This window comes from Peromyscus maniculatus, chromosome 22 (assembly GCF_049852395.1).
Source record: "Peromyscus maniculatus bairdii isolate BWxNUB_F1_BW_parent chromosome 22, HU_Pman_BW_mat_3.1, whole genome shotgun sequence".
NCBI lineage: Eukaryota > Metazoa > Chordata > Mammalia > Rodentia > Cricetidae > Peromyscus > Peromyscus maniculatus.
Window position 1 is genome coordinate 49682632 of NC_134873.1, and position 18117 is coordinate 49700748.

At 43.8% G+C, this 18117-nt stretch overlaps 1 protein-coding gene across 1 annotated transcript in view; it reads left to right on the plus strand.

Moving 5' to 3' along the window:
* Window positions 1-17788, plus strand: part of Tmem178a (transmembrane protein 178A) — a 57622-nt gene extending 39834 nt beyond the window's left edge. Inside the window, exons 2-4 of the mRNA XM_006988364.4 lie at window positions 1309-1422; window positions 4929-5066; window positions 16799-17788. Coding sequence (XP_006988426.1) covers window positions 1309-1422; window positions 4929-5066; window positions 16799-17040 — 494 coding nt within the window. The 3' untranslated portion in view covers window positions 17041-17788. The remainder of the gene's footprint in view (window positions 1-1308; window positions 1423-4928; window positions 5067-16798) is intronic.
* The last annotated feature ends 329 nt before the right edge of the window (window positions 17789-18117 follow it).

The window sequence follows — 18117 nt, forward strand, 5'->3', positions numbered from 1 at the left end:
TGTTGTTTTGTTTGTTGGTTTTTTGAAGAGTCTGAGGATTGCTGATTCTTCTTCAAGCATTTGGTAAAACTCAGCGGCCAAGTCTTGGGTCTTTCCTTAGGGGACTTGTTTTACCAAGTTAATTACAAACTCCCTCCCCCTCCTCATTATGGATAGATTACCTGTTGCCTCAAGTCAGTCTTTGAGTTTGAGGAATGTCTTCTGTCCAATCTAATATTAGTGTTGGCAGGTTTCCCCTGTATTTATTTCTGTAAGATTAACTTCCTTTCACTGTCTGATTTTTTTTTTATTTCACTTTGCTTTTTGACTTCCTGGAAGTCTACCCACTGGAGATTAATTTGTATCTGTGAGGATTCTCTAGTTAGCAGCTGCCGGAGGCCAAAGGGCTATCACACACTCATGCTGTTTATACAGTTAGTTCATGAGATGCATTTATCTGGACAACCGGCCATGATGACTGACCCTGAGTGAAGTATGTTTTGTTTGTGGTTGAGTTTTAAGAGAGGAACGATGCTGTTCATAGGATTCAGAAGGCTTTAGAAGAACAGACACGTAAAGTCATTCAATGAACGCCCTGAACAAGAGGATGAGGAAGAGGGCTGGAGATAACCCAATGGCTAGATGAGGCCGTATCAAAATTTGGGACTGGCCAGGCCGCCAGATGAGGGGAAGAAAAGAATTCCTTTTCCACCAAGACTAAAGTCTTTCTCAAGATTCACAGTTCAAGTCAGCAACATTAAGCAGCGACCCCAGCTGCTGGAGTACTTAAATAGACTTTTGTTTGGCAATTATAGCTACGCTCTAAACCACCATGCGACTATGGAAAAAAAATGCCTTTTAGTTTCCAAATAACACATATACCAATGAATTTTGGGAGTGAAACTTAATTGAGAGTTTGAGACTAGACCGAATTTAGGGAAGGTATTGAAGTGCTGATTTAAAATTCTAGGCTGGTTTTCTTCAACCATTTGTACATTTTAGCACATTTTCCCCCTGAATAGCTTTGTGTTTAAGTTGTACAAACTCATCCAGTATTGAAAGGCATATATATGTATATGTATATATATATATATATAAAAATTTAAATCTATGTATATATATATACCGTTATAAAATGCATTTAAAATGGAATGTGATTTTAAAATCTATTTTAAGGTTTTGCATTTTGCTGCTATGAGTTGCCTCTGTGAATGACAGTCATCAGGATTCCTTACCCCTTTCCCATTCATTCCCCGATTTAGGATAAATTATTTTGCCTTGGGCTCCAGATGAAAAAGCTAGCAAATCGCATTTCTTATTTCTTTCAAGGTATCGCACAGCGATGCACAGCTATCAAGTACCACTTTTCTCAGCCAATCCGCTTAAGAAACATTCCTTTCAATTTAACCAAGACAATCCAGCAAGATGAATGGCACCTGCTTCGTAAGTATTTCTGGGAAAGGATTAGACAAGAGGAAGAAAAAAAAAATCCCCACCTCCCTCTTAAGTTTGGATCGAAAGTTGTTTATCCAATGTGCCCTCGAGGCCCCGCTGAACTTGGTCAAACACTCCGAGCATCAGTTTGCTATGTTGTGAACACGCTGTGTTCACAGATTCAAGTGTGAGAGACATCCGGTGTCAAGCTCCACAAGACAGGGCTGTGTGCCTGTCGGCCCGAGTGGCATTGCTAATTAACTTGGGGTAGCTGAACATTTTTTCTTTTTTAAAGTTTTATTTTTAATGATGTGTATTGTGAGGGGGGGGTGGCATGAGAGTTCAGGTGCCCGCAGAGGCCAGAGGCACCACTAGATCGCCCTAAAGTTGGAGTTATGGGTGGTTGTGAGCCACTCAATATATGAGTGCTGGGAACCAAGTTCAGATCATCTTCAAGAACAATATGTGCTATTTAACCACCACCCACCTTCCTAGCCCATCTCATTTTGTTTGTTGTTGTTTTTGTAAACCAAGTTAGTGGGTATAAGGACTTGCCCTGAATGTTATACCTTCATTGCTCTCATTTTTTTCTTTATATAATATTTATTTTAGCTACTGTGTTCAGCTCAGATTATTGTATTTCTGCTGAAATACCTTTATGAGTCCATATCATAATTTTCTCAGAGGGTGTCTCTTATCTCTACATCTCAGTGGAAAGAACTGCTCTCTTTCACTGTCAAGGAGATGTGGAAGTCTAGATAAGATCACGAAATGTGAAACTCAAAAGGGTGGATATTTACCTGGAAATTGTTGATTCAAGCTGCTTAGGGGCGGGCGGCATGTGAAAGCAAAATAAGACACTGAGTCCTTCCCTGTGCACCCCAGAGTCAGAAGGCAGAATTGTGGTCTTTTCCAATGAACAAGCAGTGAAGAGTACTGTGGTCATGTTGTTTGGCGGAGAAAGCCACTGTAGATATGATCTCATTCTTCTAGTAAATTGTCCTGTAGAGCAAAAGGCTCTGTCCCGATTCTCACTACAACATGTGGGCTCGTACATCGCCACCACAGTGGTCTAATATAAATATTGATGACAACTTTAGGACTGAGAAAAGTCACTGGGTAAAAGCCACACAGTGGTGGCGCACGCCCTTGATCCCAGCACTCAGGAGGCAGAGGCAGGCAGATCTCCGAGGTTGAGACCAACCAGAGTGAGTTCTAGGATAGCCAAGTCTGTAGAGAAACCCTGTCAAACACAAGTCATTGGATAAAACGTGGTTCATTTTCTGAGTGCATGATAGATTTCTTGAAAGTTCTTTCTTGCTGGCAAATCTGAGCAAGCACTTCTCAGTAGACCCGTTCAGTCTTATCTGAGCGGTCTTTCTTTCTTCTTAACACCTTATGAGCACATTTGACGGTCTTTGTCTTAAGTGTCTGTGAAGACCAGTCTCATTATTACTGACTTTGGCCAGATAGAAAAATTACTGCAAAGGACCTCATCTCTTTAACTCTCCAGGTTTGGGCCTCTTTACCCAATAAGGCAATCATTTGAGCATCTAAGAGAAAGATGCTTTCAGTGCCCGAGTACCTGGCTGTTTCTAAGAGAGCCGTGCTTAGTGATCTGTACCACATTTCCCAGTAAGAACACCACCGTATCTGGAACTGGTGCCAGGCCCCTGTAGGTTATGTCTGATCTTTGTGATTTTGTAGTAGTCACAGAGGACAGATCTTTCACACCTCAGGGCTTTGGGATGTTATAGCAAATGACTGAGCTATTATCAGTCCCTCTCCATGTATGTGGCCATCTCCAAATTCTTTGTTATGTGGCCATCTCCAAATTCTTTGTATCCTTGTACCCATAACACTAAATTCAGCATATTTAAATTGTTACACTCTCCATGACCCCTTATTTTGTGATGTATAGTTTCTCTTCTGAGGGGATAAAAAGCCTTATTTTAATTCAGATTAAAAGATTTAAAAGCTCTGAGATGAAAATAAGGACTCCCTTTGAAGAAATAAGGAAGTCCAGCTGGGCAGTGGTGGTGCACACCTTTAATCCCAGCACTCAGGAGGCAGAGACAAGTGGATCTCTGTGAGTTCAAGGCCAGCATGGTCTACTGAGTGAGTTCCGGGACTGCCAAGTTCACAGGGAAACCCTGTCTCGAAAAACCAATTAACCAACCAAAAAAAAAAAAAAAATAGGAAAACCACATGTGGCTAAGATGCTATGGCCAAGATTGGAAGCTACTGTAGCCAATCTTTCCTCCACACAGTGCCCCTAAGATCATCCCACAGCAGCAGAGAAACCCAGCTGTTTGCTGAGATCTGCCTGCACATGTATTTTGTTCAGACTTGTTGCCTGGCCTTCGGGGCAGCAGGTGTGTGTTTGGGAACTCTTGTTTTAAGAAGCATCGTAGACTCCAAGCATCTAGGTCAGAACTCTTTTCAGTTTGCTTTCTTCCGAACAAAGAGAGGAACAGAAGCAGGAAGGACAGAAGGAAACAATGGAAAAGTCAACTAACCAGAAGGCGGGCAACCTGAGTGTTGCCAGTGGGAGGCACATTTCTGTATAGATCAGTGGTTCTCAACCGTCCTAATCCTGTGGCCCTTTAATACAGTTCCTTGTGGTGTGATGATCCTCCCCAATCATAAAATCATTTTCATTGCTACTTCATAGCTATAATTTTGCTGCTGTTATGAGCCGTAATGTAAATATCTGATGTGCAGGTTGTCTGATAAGTGATCCTCAAATGGGTCGTGACCAACAAGTTGAGAATAGCTTATATAGATGTTGCCAGTTAGGCATACGGTGGAGACTTGTCCCGTGGGCATAGTCTCTTTAGCCTGAGTAAATAGGTGAGTTGGTACTCTGCTTGTAAGACTTGTCCCATGGGTATACTCCCCTTTTAGCCTGGGTAAATAGGCACTCAGCTTGTGAGTCTTATATTTAGTGGTGGTGAGGTGTTTATGAGTAGCTACCTGTCTCAGTCACACACTGTAGGCTCCTGCTTCCTTCTCCACGGTGGCGCCACTTTCTCCCATTTTTCTTAAATACCCGTTGAAAGTAGACAGGAGTAGCTAGGAATGAAAAATACAAAACTAACTGGCATCCGGGATGCTCAGACAAAACCCTCTTGTAGTGCAAGCTTGCCTTCTAGGCTCTTTCTTCCAAAGAGGGAGAAGCCGGGTTAATAACAGCCACTGTGGTGCGCTGACCTTCATCTGGGTTGCTCTTTGAAGGCTGAGAATGTGTCTCTTGAATCCTCCTCACCCCCTTTACTATGTACCTTGTTTGTTACTCACGTTTACCCTGGGGTTGTCCCCTCTGAACTGACTTCACGGATACAGAGGAGGTACACTCATCCCAGAGTGAGAATCCCCCCAACCCCCCACCCTGCAGGCCCCAGGCCCTGCCTGATTTCTTCTCATAAGGCATATGGAAGTCTTCGTTCTGCCTTTTCAGTCGCTTCCCTGCCCCCGCCTCCGATTTTGACTGTCTGTTTCTGTCTTGAGATTAGATCTAAGAAGAATAACAGCTGGCTTCCTGGGCATGGCGGTGGCTGTCCTGCTGTGTGGCTGCATCGTGGCCACTGTCAGCTTCTTCTGGGAGGAGAGCCTGACCCAGCACGTGGCTGGACTCCTGTTCCTCATGACAGGTATACTGCACACCATCGATTTCCTCTCGGCGGCCCGGCGTTCGGCGTGGTCGTAGCACGATTCGTTTTGTTTTCACGGGTGGGAAGAGAGCAAGCAGAAGAAGCTCACCCAGCTCTCCTAGGAAATACAGAATTCAAAGGGAACAGTGTCCAAAGGGCATTGCCTGTTTTCCCACGGTAGCATTAGTGGGTCAGAGGGAAGTGTCCATTAGAGCCAGTGCTGGTGCCGGCCTGGGTGGTGGTGGCGCACGCCTTTAATCCCAGCACTCGGGAGGCAGAGCCAGGAGGATCTCTGTGAGTTCGAGGCCAGCCTGGTCTACAGAGTGAGATTCAGGACAGGCACCAAAACTACACAGAGAAATCCTGTCTCGAAACAACAACAACCAAAGAGCCATCCAGTGGTGATATTTTCTGTCTCATTGTTTAATTCTGTGTCTTGAATTCTGGCTTGGACTCTTGACAAAGATGGGCCACTTTTTCTCAGGGTTGCTCAAAGAGAGGAAGTTCAATAGCATTAAGTCCCCTTGTAGTATATGTACCTTGGCGTCGCTATTGGAGGACTTACTATGTTAGCGGCTATTCTTGGTCTTAGACACCACACAGCTTCTCTAGCATGCGATGTCACCGCCCATTTTTATCATAGAGAGACATAAGAAATGATCTGTGATAGCAATAAAAGCTGTGAAGAAGATGAGCAGTGTGCAGTCGGGCTGGGTGATGCTGACGCAACCATTTCTGAGTTAAACCACGAGAAGTGGGCAGCCGGAAGTTGGCAGAGAACTGTGGGCTGAGGAAGCCACCAGCCCCGGATCCTGGGCAAGAGTGAGGTGAGCGTGTTCCGAGCAATAGAAGGAAGAACAATAGGAAATAAACCACACAAGGTAGGTTGGGGACCACCATAGTCAGGGACCAAATCCTTAGAGATCTCTTAGTGAAGAGAAGAGCATGAATTTGAAGGGAAGGTGATGGAAACTGCTAGAAGTTTTCATCGAAGGATGACTTTACTTAAAGCCTAAGGGGCGTAGAGACATGGCTAGGTTTTTTTGGTTAACAAGTTTGAAGGATATTTCTGTCTGAAAGGGAGGTGGGAGTTAGAGTCAATGACTAGCTGAAGGTGGCCACAGAGAAGAAATGATTTTCTTTTCAGCCTTCGCCAGGAAGTAAAGGTGTGAATAGTAAGAGAATGCCAAATCAAGTCTCACAATGTTGTCCCAGCTTAACCAACACTACCCTAGGTTTTGGTACTCAAGTGACCATGACAAGATTCCCCCCGCCCAATACTTCCCTCTGTTATGGGGGATTTATCAAGCTGGTGTCTTGGCAGCAACATGCCTCCAGGGCTGACCCCACTTTGTTTTTTTTTTTTGTTTTTTTTTTTTTTGCTCTATTAGCATATACTAAGTGCACAAAAGAATGGTTTTCAGTGTGGTATTCTCGTCCACGTCCACGCCATCTTCTCTACATTTCTCTCAGAGTCAATGAATGATAAGCGGTGCTTCATTTCTAGGGTCTCACCTCGTAGCCTTGACATGAGAAACAGCCCCCCTTCCTCTTTACTCCACTCAGCTCCTTCTCCATGCAGGGCTGGGGCCTTGTCTCTGGACTGTCATAAACACCCCCGACAAAACATTCAGACAGACCATGGACTCCGCATCATTCGGAGCAGAAAGCCAAGTTAGTTCTTCTGGGTTTAGAGGGAGAGCCAGGGACGTAGTTCAGGAAGGCTTGAAGCTGATTCCCAAGGTTTGGAAGAGGGATTTGAACCCGTAAAGCCAGACTCTGGGTTCATGTCAATGAACAGCCCAGACAAAGTAATCAAATTGTTCAAAGATTCATCTAAGCCTGGCTGGGGCTTCGTAGTCAGTAAAAATCTCTCCCTTTCTCTCCCCTTTGTGAGTTGCACCCCAAGTTTTTGGTTTCCAGCCCAAAATACATTGAAGAGTTGTAGTTTGCTTTCTTGTAGCATGGTTTTTTTTAATTTGTTTTTCAAATAGAGTCTTGCTATGTAGCCCTGGATAGTCTGTAACTTGCTATGTAGTCCAGGCTGGCTTTGAACTTGTGGCTGTCCTGCCTCTGTCCTCTGAATCTTGGGGTTGCAGCTATACATTGTAATGCTTGACCACTTCCCCAAAACTCTTGAAAGGCCCCACACCAAAAGTCACAGAAGGATTATTTTAAAGGTCATTTTTTTTTAAACTAGAGGTAATGCATGAGTAACTAAGGATGTTCAGAATATGAAACAGCCATTAGTATTGAAATAAATCATAAGGCCACACAAGCCAGGCCTAATAGTTCTGGGGAGGCCAAGGAGATGGTATTTACTGAAAGGAAAGTGAAAATCCAGCATCTTGTCATCACACAGAAGAGCTGACAGTTTTCAGGGTCCTGTGTTCTTCTGTCACTTGAAGTGGGTTGTAGGGAGGTTCCTTTTGATTTTGTTGCTACAAACAATGTCTCCAAAGTCCTCTCGGGACACCAGATGAGATAGCTTTGGCTGGAGCGCCTTCCCAGGCAGTGTCGGGCCATGGAAACACAGAAGGGTTAAAAGAATTGATTTTAATTAAGCAGGCTGCCTTCATCACCTCGAGACAGCAGCCCTCCCACAGATTTTTGATGCTAAACTTAGCCCCTTCTAATAGGCTGGCGTCTTCATTCTCTGCCTGAACTGATTAGCTAGCCCTTCAATGGGAACCCCAGTGATGTAACAGCTGAGCTGCTAAGATGAGAGACACAGAACAGCATTCCTCCTTCAGCCACGTGGCCCACGGACCAGCCTTGAAGACTTGCGGGTGGAACGATTCCTTCTGGACATCAGTCTGCATCTGAGGGTTGGGCTGCAACCCCATGTGCCCGACCCCTACTCTCCTGCCTTGCCAGGGTTCCTGGAGAAGGACCTGGGGCGTCATATTACACCTGTGATTATCACATGCTCTGAGGTTACGCACTCAAACCCAGTGGCATTCACAGAGGACTGAGTCAGCGAGACCCTCCTTTTCCGGCTTTAGGCCCCTGCCTGTTGCTAGGATGTACTATCTTCAGTGTGGTGTGAATGAGTACTCTATCCACATTGAGTGAATGAAGCATCTGGGTTGATCACTGACTCAGCAAAGACACACACACACACACACACACACACACACACACACACCCCGCAAAGCATGAGGGCCTCCATTTAATCCTCAGAACCCACATAAAAATAGAATTCTGAATGTGGTGGTGTGTGCTTGTCATCTCAGCGGTGGGGAGGCAAAGGCTGAAGAGTCGCCAGGGATCGCTGACCAGCCAGCCACGCCTACTTAGGGAGCTCCCAGCCAATGAGAGCCCCTGTCTCAAGGAAGGTAAAGAAAGTTCCTCAGGGTTGTCCTGAGATCTCCATAAACATGTGCACACTCACACACTCGAGCACATACATGTAGATGTATGTTTAAAAAAAATGAGTAAACGAAGCATTCTGTTGGATGACAATACTAATTTAGTTGTAATTGTTGCCATTAAAGGGTTAATTTGTTCAATATTTTCAATTTTTGTATATTTTTTATCTGTTATGGAATTTTAATCTGTCTGTCATTAAATTTTTAAGGTGTGTGTGCGCACGTGCATGCGTGTGTGTGTGTGTGTGTGTGTGTGTGTGTGTGTGTTTGTGTTTGTGTGTGTGGTGTGGTGTGTGGTATGTGGAGGTCAGAGAACAGCTTGCGGGATTCAGTTCTCTCCTTCACCATGTGGCTTCCCAGGATGGAACTCAGGGCTGGACAAGCAGCTTCATCTGCTGAAACCTCTCCCTGGCCCTTAGCTATTTTTTTTTTTTTAATACACCGGAAGTCTTCCTATTTGAAGCAAGCTTGCATTCCGTTTTCCTCCCTGGGTGCCGGTCTCACTCCCAACTGTACTTATGGTCCTTCAAAGGCTGAAGCCTTCTGGAAGAGCACACGTGGCATGGCATGTGACACCCCCATGCCAACAGCAGAGTGCAGGCAGCCCCTCAAAGCATCAGGAGCAGCCAGCACTCACCCTGGCCTGGCCCTTCCTTTGCTTCCGTGCATCTAAGTAAAAGGGGTCTGCTGCTGTAGCAGGTCTTCTCCTAGAATGATCTAGGCTGTCCATCAACTACAACCCTAAGCCACAGACACTTGATACATTATCTGAAACCCTGGGGACTCAGTGTGTTTTGGAATTCAAGACCTAAATATTTTATATTCGTAAGAGCATATGGCGGGCACATGCGGCCTGAGTTACCTAACATGTCGGCAAGGTCTGGGGCATTGTTGCAAAATCAAATACATTAACATGTCTGCAACAAAAATGTATGAAATAGTCACACTAAGCAGGGCAGACTTTGCCTCTAAAGGAAATGGATGCCATATTGCAGAAAAAGACTAGCTTTTTTTTTTTTTTAAAGGAATTGAAGACCATGGATCTTTTCATTGTGTTTGTTTACTTATTTTTATAAGTTTTGTCTGTCTCTGGCAGGCCTGCCACATCATTTAGTTAAGACGACGGAGGTGAGGCTTTTTGAGTTCATCTGTGTGAAAAGGAACAAGTCTCTTTTTTTTTGCTGAAAGGGCGAAAAGACCGGAATGATGGGCAGGCTATCTTTTGAAGGCATAGGGAAAAGAAAATCGATGTTTATGCCTCTGGGTGTTGTAGTCAGTTGTTTATCAAGCAGGCTGAGCCGAGGGAAGTGGCTTCTACTCTTGGGCCTTTTAAGCACTTCAAAGGAGGGAGATCAAAAACAAGGGGCCTCGGTTAGCCTTATTACATCTTCCAAGCTGGCCATGGGCACCTCGGAGGTTTTAGGGCAGGAAATCGGGCTGATGATCTGGGACGGTGGCAACAATTTATTTGCTGTCCCGATCTAAAAATATCCCCTCCAGTCCTGCCCTTCTATGATGTCATGGTGCGTTCTAATTAAGAATATCGGCAGAAAACCCTTTAATATTTTATAAGAGAAGTAGCCACATACAGGGGTTGTCAGGAAACCGGTAATTATTCACTCTTTGAAGATACTCCAGCTATAGCCAGGAACAAGCTCAGGACAGGGAAACCTCTCTCTCTCCTGGGGTCTCCGGTTGGGCTGGAAGTTTGAGCTTATTGGAGGAGAAGAGGGAGGGAAGGGAGAGTGGGATTGAAGAATGGAAAACTAACCTTTCTTCCTATGGATCCTCAAGATAGGCCTTGGCTTTTTTGAACTTTTGAATGCAAACATACCTGCATACCCCTCTCTGTCCCTTGTATGAACTAGATTGCTACTGGTAAGAATGCAGTATGACCTGAAATAACTTCATGAGTAGGTCATTCCCTCATGGGGCAATTTGGTATGAACTACTTTTTTTTTTTTAAGTTTTAAAAAAAGATTTATTTTTATTGTGTGTCTGAGTGGTTTTGCCTGCTTGTGTATTTGTATAGTATGTATGTGTATGGAGTGCCCAAATAGACCAGAAGAGGGCATTGGATCCCCAGAATTGGAGTTACAGATGTTGTGAGCCAACATGTGAGAGCTGGGAATCAAACCCTAACCCTCCAAGACCAACAGTCGCTTCTAGCCACTGAGCCATCTTACCAGCCCCCCATGAATTACTTCTTAAGAGGGTATTAATCAGTTAATTGTAGAGTTCAGTTTTGTTTAGCAGGCTTTCTTGACTCTATGAGCGTATGCCTGGTAGCCACTGTGTAGAAATTACAGGTAATCCAAGAGGCACCTACTATCTTTGCTTGCAATGCATGTTGGGAAATGATAGAACACTTTGGGTTCTAGATCTAAGGGAATCACATAAAACCACCTCTCATCTAACGAGAACTAGGTCCAGGACATAGAAGATAATAAAAAGTGCTAACATACTACGTTAAGACAGTGCAATCTTGCTAAGACCTGTAAAAGAAATAGAAGTATACTCTATCCAGTTAGCAGACCCAAACACACCCAATGCTAAGGGTTAAGTTGAATTTCCCAACATTTATAATGTTGAATTCCCACCCCCTAGGACCTCAACGTGTGACTTAACTTGGAAACAGGGACTTTAAAGAGAAACTCACATCAAATTAGGGCAACATGTTGGGTCGTAAGCCGGGTAGAGGGTGTTGGTCTTGGAGAAGGGGGAGATTTGAATGGTTACACGTGAAGTGATGAGGGAAAGGCAGCCATGTCCAAGGTCAGGTGGTTTCAGAAGCAAACCCTTATACTGATGCCTCGAGCTTAGATTCACAGTCTCTGGAATTCTGAGAATATAGCTTTCTTTCTTTAATCCTCTCTGTCTGTAGTTCATTGCTACGGTAGCTTTATCAAGCTCATACACACGAACACTGTAAGATGTGTGAGGCATTTAAAATCAAGCTTATATCAAAACTGGCCTAAACTATAAATCTGGCTGCAGTCAGTAGGCATGCCTTTGTTATTTAAAACAAGTTATTTTTTTCCCCCTGATGTGATCAAATTTAGGATTTAGGATTACTTGTTTGCTTTGAGACAAGGTCTCACTATGTAGTTCTGGGTGTCTTGGAACTCACTATGTAGACCAGACTGGCCTCAAACTCACAGAGACCGACCTACATCTGCCTCCCAAGTACTGGAATGAAAGGGGTGATACACCCAGCTGGATTTTATTTTTTTAAATCTTGAATGGGACAAACTTCTCTTTACAAGATCTTGTAAAAGTTTGTCTTCTCTCACTACATTTCCTTGTATGACCATGAATAAGCCTTTCCATTGTACTAAGAACAGTGGTAGCCATTTCATGTTTTCAGACTTCCTCAGGGACTCCAGGGTCTGGATGGAATAGCTCCTCCTGTTCATCTCTCCTTGGATTTCGTCTCATCTAGAACAACTCCAAGAGCTTCTAGAAGGAGAGACCACACCACTGGAGGCAGAGGGGACATTGTGAGAAGAGGATAGGGCAGACAGGGGACACCTGAGTGGGCCAGTAGACCTGGCTCTCTCTCATGCCATGGCCCGTGAGGCAAGGAGATAACATTTCATCAGTTTGATGAGTACCTCTTGCCAAAAGGACCTGAGTGGCTGGCTAGGAGACACATGTGGTATTTCATGGTAAAATAAATATAGGCAAGGAAGAAAAAAAAAGTAATAGAAAGGGACAATCAGATTTGTAAGATGTGTTAGCATTCCATAGCAGTGACAAAATGCCTGGGTAAACCAATTGAAAAGGAAGAAAGGTTTTGTTTGCTTTTTTGGGTCCACGGTTTCCGAGTTTTCAGTCCATGGTCTCTTAGCCCCATTGCTTTGGGACCGGAGACAGAATAAGCCCATAGAGTTCCAATAGCTCCTTCAAGGGGGCTGTGACCCCGTGACCTAATTTTCTTCTGCCATTCCCCATCTGCCAAAGATTCCACTGTTTCTCAGTCATGCCCACTGTTAAATATAATAAGAGAGTGGTCGGCTCCAGAAAGAGATTGACACATAATCACCTGTCTTTCCCAACTGGTCACTCCATTTACTATTATATTTAACATTCAGTGCTGTGACCTGGGAAAAGAGGCTAACACTAATTCTCCTCCCCTACTACTGTCTCCTCTTTCCTCTGGACTTTTTTGGCTCATGGGATGATTGTGTGTCAGCTTCCTTTCTCAGGCCCGTCACTGACATACAATTATTATTATTATTATTATATTTAACACTCACAAGCTGATAAACAACAGTTCAACACGTGGCCGTTGATGGACATTTAAACTCCAAACCATAACACAATGCAAGTTAGATCCGAGACTGAGGGTAGAAGCTAAAAAGCTTGCCAAAATAGTCTCTATTTTGCTCATGGAAGGGGGAGGGACACAGATTTAGCTTTAGGGACCTTCAGCCCTGGCCTCTTGGACAAAAAAAAGAAAGAAAGAAAGAAAGAGAGAGAGAGAGAGAGAGAGAGAGAGAGAGAGAGAGAGAGAGAAAGAAAGAAAGAAAGAAAGAAAGAAAGAAAGAAAGAAAGAAAGAAAGAAAGAAAGAAAGAAAGAAAGAAAGAAAAGAAAAGAAATCCAGTTAGATACACTCCACACAGAGTCCATGAGGTCTGAACTCACCAGGTGCCCAGGAAAACACAGACTCATTCAGGACACGAGGCCGAGAGAACCCTTTGGCCTGGTCATGTCTTCAGATTAGATGGCTTCTTAGCATCCTTTCTATTCAGCATGAACCGAGGGTGTAATAATAAAACACATCACACCGAAAGCAGTTCCATAGAGTCCTTGGAGGGAGGGGGTGCTCATAAAAATCAACATTTGAGATAAAATTCAAGGGAGTTTATTCAGAAAGCTATGTAAGCTGTTGCATTTTTTTTTTTTAAAGCTAAGTTTCCTAATAGTGCTATAGACACGAAGACATCTTGGGGAATAGACTTATTCTGTGTCTTATTTGGGATTAGCAAGAATAGGAGGGTTGACACTATAAGGGACTTGTGTGGGCATGCCCCAGTTCTCCACGAAGGCCCCAGGGAAGGCGAGGGAGGCAATATCAGGGTCACGAAGAGCTGAGACTACAATGAATATTTCTTGCAGCCCAGCCCAGTGCATTTTACATCAAAGGATGCTTGGAAAATCCAAGCTTGAACTCAAGCTTTCAGAGGTCATTAACATCATGCTGCTTGTAAAAATGCGTGCTTTTAGGCAGTCAGCTGTGTGCAGACGTCTGAGTGCAGGATGAAGCTGTTTTCCCTGGGAAGAGGTCATTGTTGCACCATTATGGTTTACCTGTTGATGTTCCAGAGATCAATCCCCGCCCCCCTCCCCCAACAGCTCTATTGTTCTAGTACCAGCATCCCTTCAGGGTCTTATTGTTCACAAACATGGTTCTTATTGTCAGTGCAGTCATGTGGACAGATGTAAGGACATTTGTTCTTCATGGGGTTTGAGAAAAGCTGGGAAGTTCTCTTAAATGGTTTATTCCTTGATCAAAGAATGATTTCCATTCTTGTTTCCCTATTGGACAACTTGAATGATATGTCTGTTGCTAAACAACAACAAAAACAAACAAACAAAAAAACAAAACAAAAACTGCAGAGCTGGGTGGTGACGCACGCCTTTAGTCCCAGCACTCTGGAGGCAGAGATAGGCAGATCTCTGAGTTCGAAGCCAGCCTGGTCTACAGAGTGAGTTCCAGGACAGCCAGAGCTACACAGAGAAACCATGTTTCTTAAAAAAAAAAAAAAAAAAAAAAAAAAAAAAAAAAAAAAAAAAAAAAAAATTCAAGCGATATTACTTTATCCTTTTCAGAAAAACAAAAACATTTATTTTTGAGCTTAGAAACAAAGCCAGACAAAGAGTAGGGAATACCAAATTATCTCAGACAGAGTACTTTTGTTTTAGAATGTTTATTTTCCGAGTGTACATTTGGAAAAAGATTTGGGTAATGTGCTTTTGCATGATCCAAATGGAGGCGGCGGTCAAGAGGTTGTAAAATGGCGTTAGGGTGTAGGGTGATCTTCATTCCTTGCAAACTGCTGCTTGCTCTGAGTTTGTTTCTCTGCTAGTGGCTTTGATCTCCAAAGCTGCAGATTAAGACGGGGTAGAGTTCTTGCTTCTTTTTGCCTCTGTCTTTTCAGTTTTAAAATCTGTGCCTTGTGTATCCCCAAGGATGTGAAAGCCATTTCCCAGCCAACAGATGACACTTCCTCTGTCCACAGTGACAATCCAGGGAGGGCAGGATGAGAGACCGTGCGGGGTTTGGACATTCTGACACTTGATTGAAATGCCAGTTTCTGTTTTCATTTGTTCATTTTATTTCATGAACTTGGCAAGCACCCCATTCTCATCCTATACCCACTCCTCTAAAACATTCCTGAGGGACCATTAGGGAGCAGGAAGCATTTACATCCTTGGACCGTCACTCGGGCACTAAGAAACATGTTTGTAAGTGGTGTGTGTGTGTGTGTGTGTGTGTGTGTGTGTGTGTGTGTGTGTGTGTTGTGCTGGCCCAATGAGCTAGGCTGGCTGGCTAGTAAACCCTAAGAATTTATCTGCCTGTCTCTTCCTTCTTAATACTGTGATTATAAGTATGTGCCAGTACGATTGGCTTTTTATGTGGCTATTAAATCAAGACTTTCATGCTTGCAAGGCAAGAACTTTACCAAATGAGCCCTTGTTTTGTCTACCCAGCCCTGACTTTAGTGTTCTTAAAGGACAATTGTACATACACATATTGATATGATAAGGTAAAATATTGTTATATATATATATAAAATATACCATATATATCATATGCACATATACACACATATATGGCACATATATGTACCACTCAAATTAATTACAAATTGCACGATTAAAGTGCACAATACCTTTACTAAGATTTTCACATCAATTCCAAATTCCTAGACGTAATTTATATTACTTGGAAGTATTCGTTATTTTTTTTTTAAAAAATCGATGAAGGTCTAGTGTGTGTTAGATTCTGTATCTTACCAAAAAAAAATAGCTACTTCTAATAATTCATTTACTCTTACAGGCAGCATGATGAATATAATAATCAAGAGATGCTTATTTTAAATGTTGAAGTGTCCAAGTTGCTTTGCTACAATAAAACCAATGTGTACAGAAAAGAAAAAGAAAGAAAAGCAAGATGACTTTGTACAATGAGGGCAGCTCTATGAAAATGTAGATCTGGCAGAGCAAAGGAAATGACAGCTGTTTAGTGTTAGATCTGAAAGATTGTTAGAGTTCTTTTTCCCTAAAAACAATTTTTAAGGGCTGAGAGTGTCACTCGGTTGGTAGAGTGCGTGCCTTGTATACAGGACTCAGTCTCCAGCATTACCTAAAAATCAGGTGTGGTGATGCATGCTGGTGATCCCAGCGCTCCAGAGGTGGCAACAGGAGGCTCCAATGTGCAAGGGTCATCCTCAGTGACTTCCAGGAAGAACCTGGGCTAAATGAAACTCCGTCTCAGAAAAACAAACAACAACAGCACCAAAAAACACAGCCTGGGGGGTGATAGTTTCGTTGGTAAAGTGCCAGCTTCCATGAGAACTGGGATTTGATCTCCAGGACTAGGGAGACAGAGAGAGATGATGTCTGAGGCTCACAGCCCAACCAACCTGGTCTGCTTGGTTGGCCTCCAGGCTTGGGAGAGATGAGAGACTCTGTCTCAAAAAAAAATTAGTGGAGAGCACCTCAAGAATGACACCTGAGATTATCCTGTGGCTTCCATGCATACCTGCACATGGACATGCACCAGCACATAGATACTCATACATGTATACACACACACACACACACACACACACACACACACACACACACACAACTGCATACACACACAAAACCAAAGACCAGTTTTTGTTTGTTTGGTTGGTTAGTTGGTTTGGGGGTTTTTTGAGACAGAATTTCTCTGTGTAACAGGCCTGGCTATCCTGGAACTTTGTAGACCAAGCTGGCCTCGAACTCACAGAGATCCACCTGCCTCTGCCTCCTGAGTGCTGGGATTAGAGGTGGTGCGCCGCTGCCGCCGCCGCCGCCACCACCACCACCGAAAGAGCAGATTTTTTAATTAATTGTGAAAGACATAAGAACACAACCGAACTGAAACATGCAGCATTATTTACACCAGGCAGAACAAACCTAAGTGACCCAAATGACCTGAACTGTCCCTGCAGTTTGTCAACGCTTTACGGAATGAATCCGTTCAAGTAACGGAATTCCGCCTTTGGAGCGGTCTGATTTTCACGGAGGCTCGTCCGGCGTCTTGCCTGGACACAAGCAAACGCGTGCGACTGATCGTTCTGTTCTCTTTGTATCACTCACAGGCATATTTTGCACCATCTCTCTCTGCACATACGCCGCCAGCGTCTCCTATGATTTGAACCGGGTCCCGAAACTCCTTTACAGCCTGCCTCACGATGTGGAACACGGCTACAGCTGGTCCATCTTTTGTGCCTGGTGCAGTCTGGGTTTTATCGTGGCAGCTGGAGGGCTCTGCATCGCCTACCCGTTTATTAGCCGGACCAAGATTGCACATCTCAAGTCTGGCAGGGACTCCACGGTATGACTGTCCGCACCGTCCCTGGTCGTCGTCGAAGGCCCAGCTACAGAGTGGGGTCCCTCCAAAATGGGAGCGGAACTGAGTTCACCCCAGGGTTCCAAGCACAAAGAGGTCTTTTACATTCCAACCTGTTGCCTGCAGCCCTTTCCAGATGACTGATGGGAAAATCCACACAGAACCTCCCAACCTTCCTAAGGACGAGACTACCGTGGGTTCAAGTGCTTTAATGACTATTTATGCATTGGCTGTGCGAAATGAGGAACAGTGTGCCACGGGACATTTATAGGCATCAGAAACGAGGAACAGCGATGGGAAAAATTTGTACGATCTCCATTTGTTTCAGAAAGTTTGTATATAACGATCGCCGGAGAGTTGTTTCTATCTGCGAAAGGATTCATAACAAAACGAGTATAATTTTCTTGTCACTGTATCAGGCTTGTTCGATTTTTTAATGCAGCATCTTCAGAACTGGTCCTTAACGGTGTCTTGTGTCAGCACCTGCTACTCGTGCGTTATTGGTGGCTGCTCCTTGTCACCAGAGGATTATTCTTCTGTTGCCTTACTGTTACTTTTCATGAATTGAAGTCAACTCTCTGTCTTTGTACTGGATTCAAACGCATAAGAACAACAGACCAACTGTGTAAGAGCCGATCCGTAACACTATGCAGTATCGTCTGAAGTCTGACCTATTGTTTGGCTTTGTGTCTCTTTATGTTAACTGGGTTTCTGCATTAAATGACTGCCCCCTTGTTAATTTAGATGTGCTTTTGTTTTCTGGCTTTTAACTGGGTCAACAAGGCTTCCCTAGACACAGGACAGCTGGGGAACTCAGTTTTGTTTTCAATTATTATTATTATTATTATTGTTTATTTGATTTGTGTTTTTTTTTGTTTTTGTTTGTTTTTGTTTTGTTTTGTTTTTTTGTTTTTTGTTAAGGCCAAGTCTTACTATGTAGTCTGGCCTCTGGTGGCTCACTGTGTATCCCAGGCTGGCCTTGAACTTGCGTGGACCCTTCTGCCCGGGCCTTCTGAGTGCTGAGCGCACATTATAGTAAGCCTAATTGCTTTACTTTGATTAAGCTGG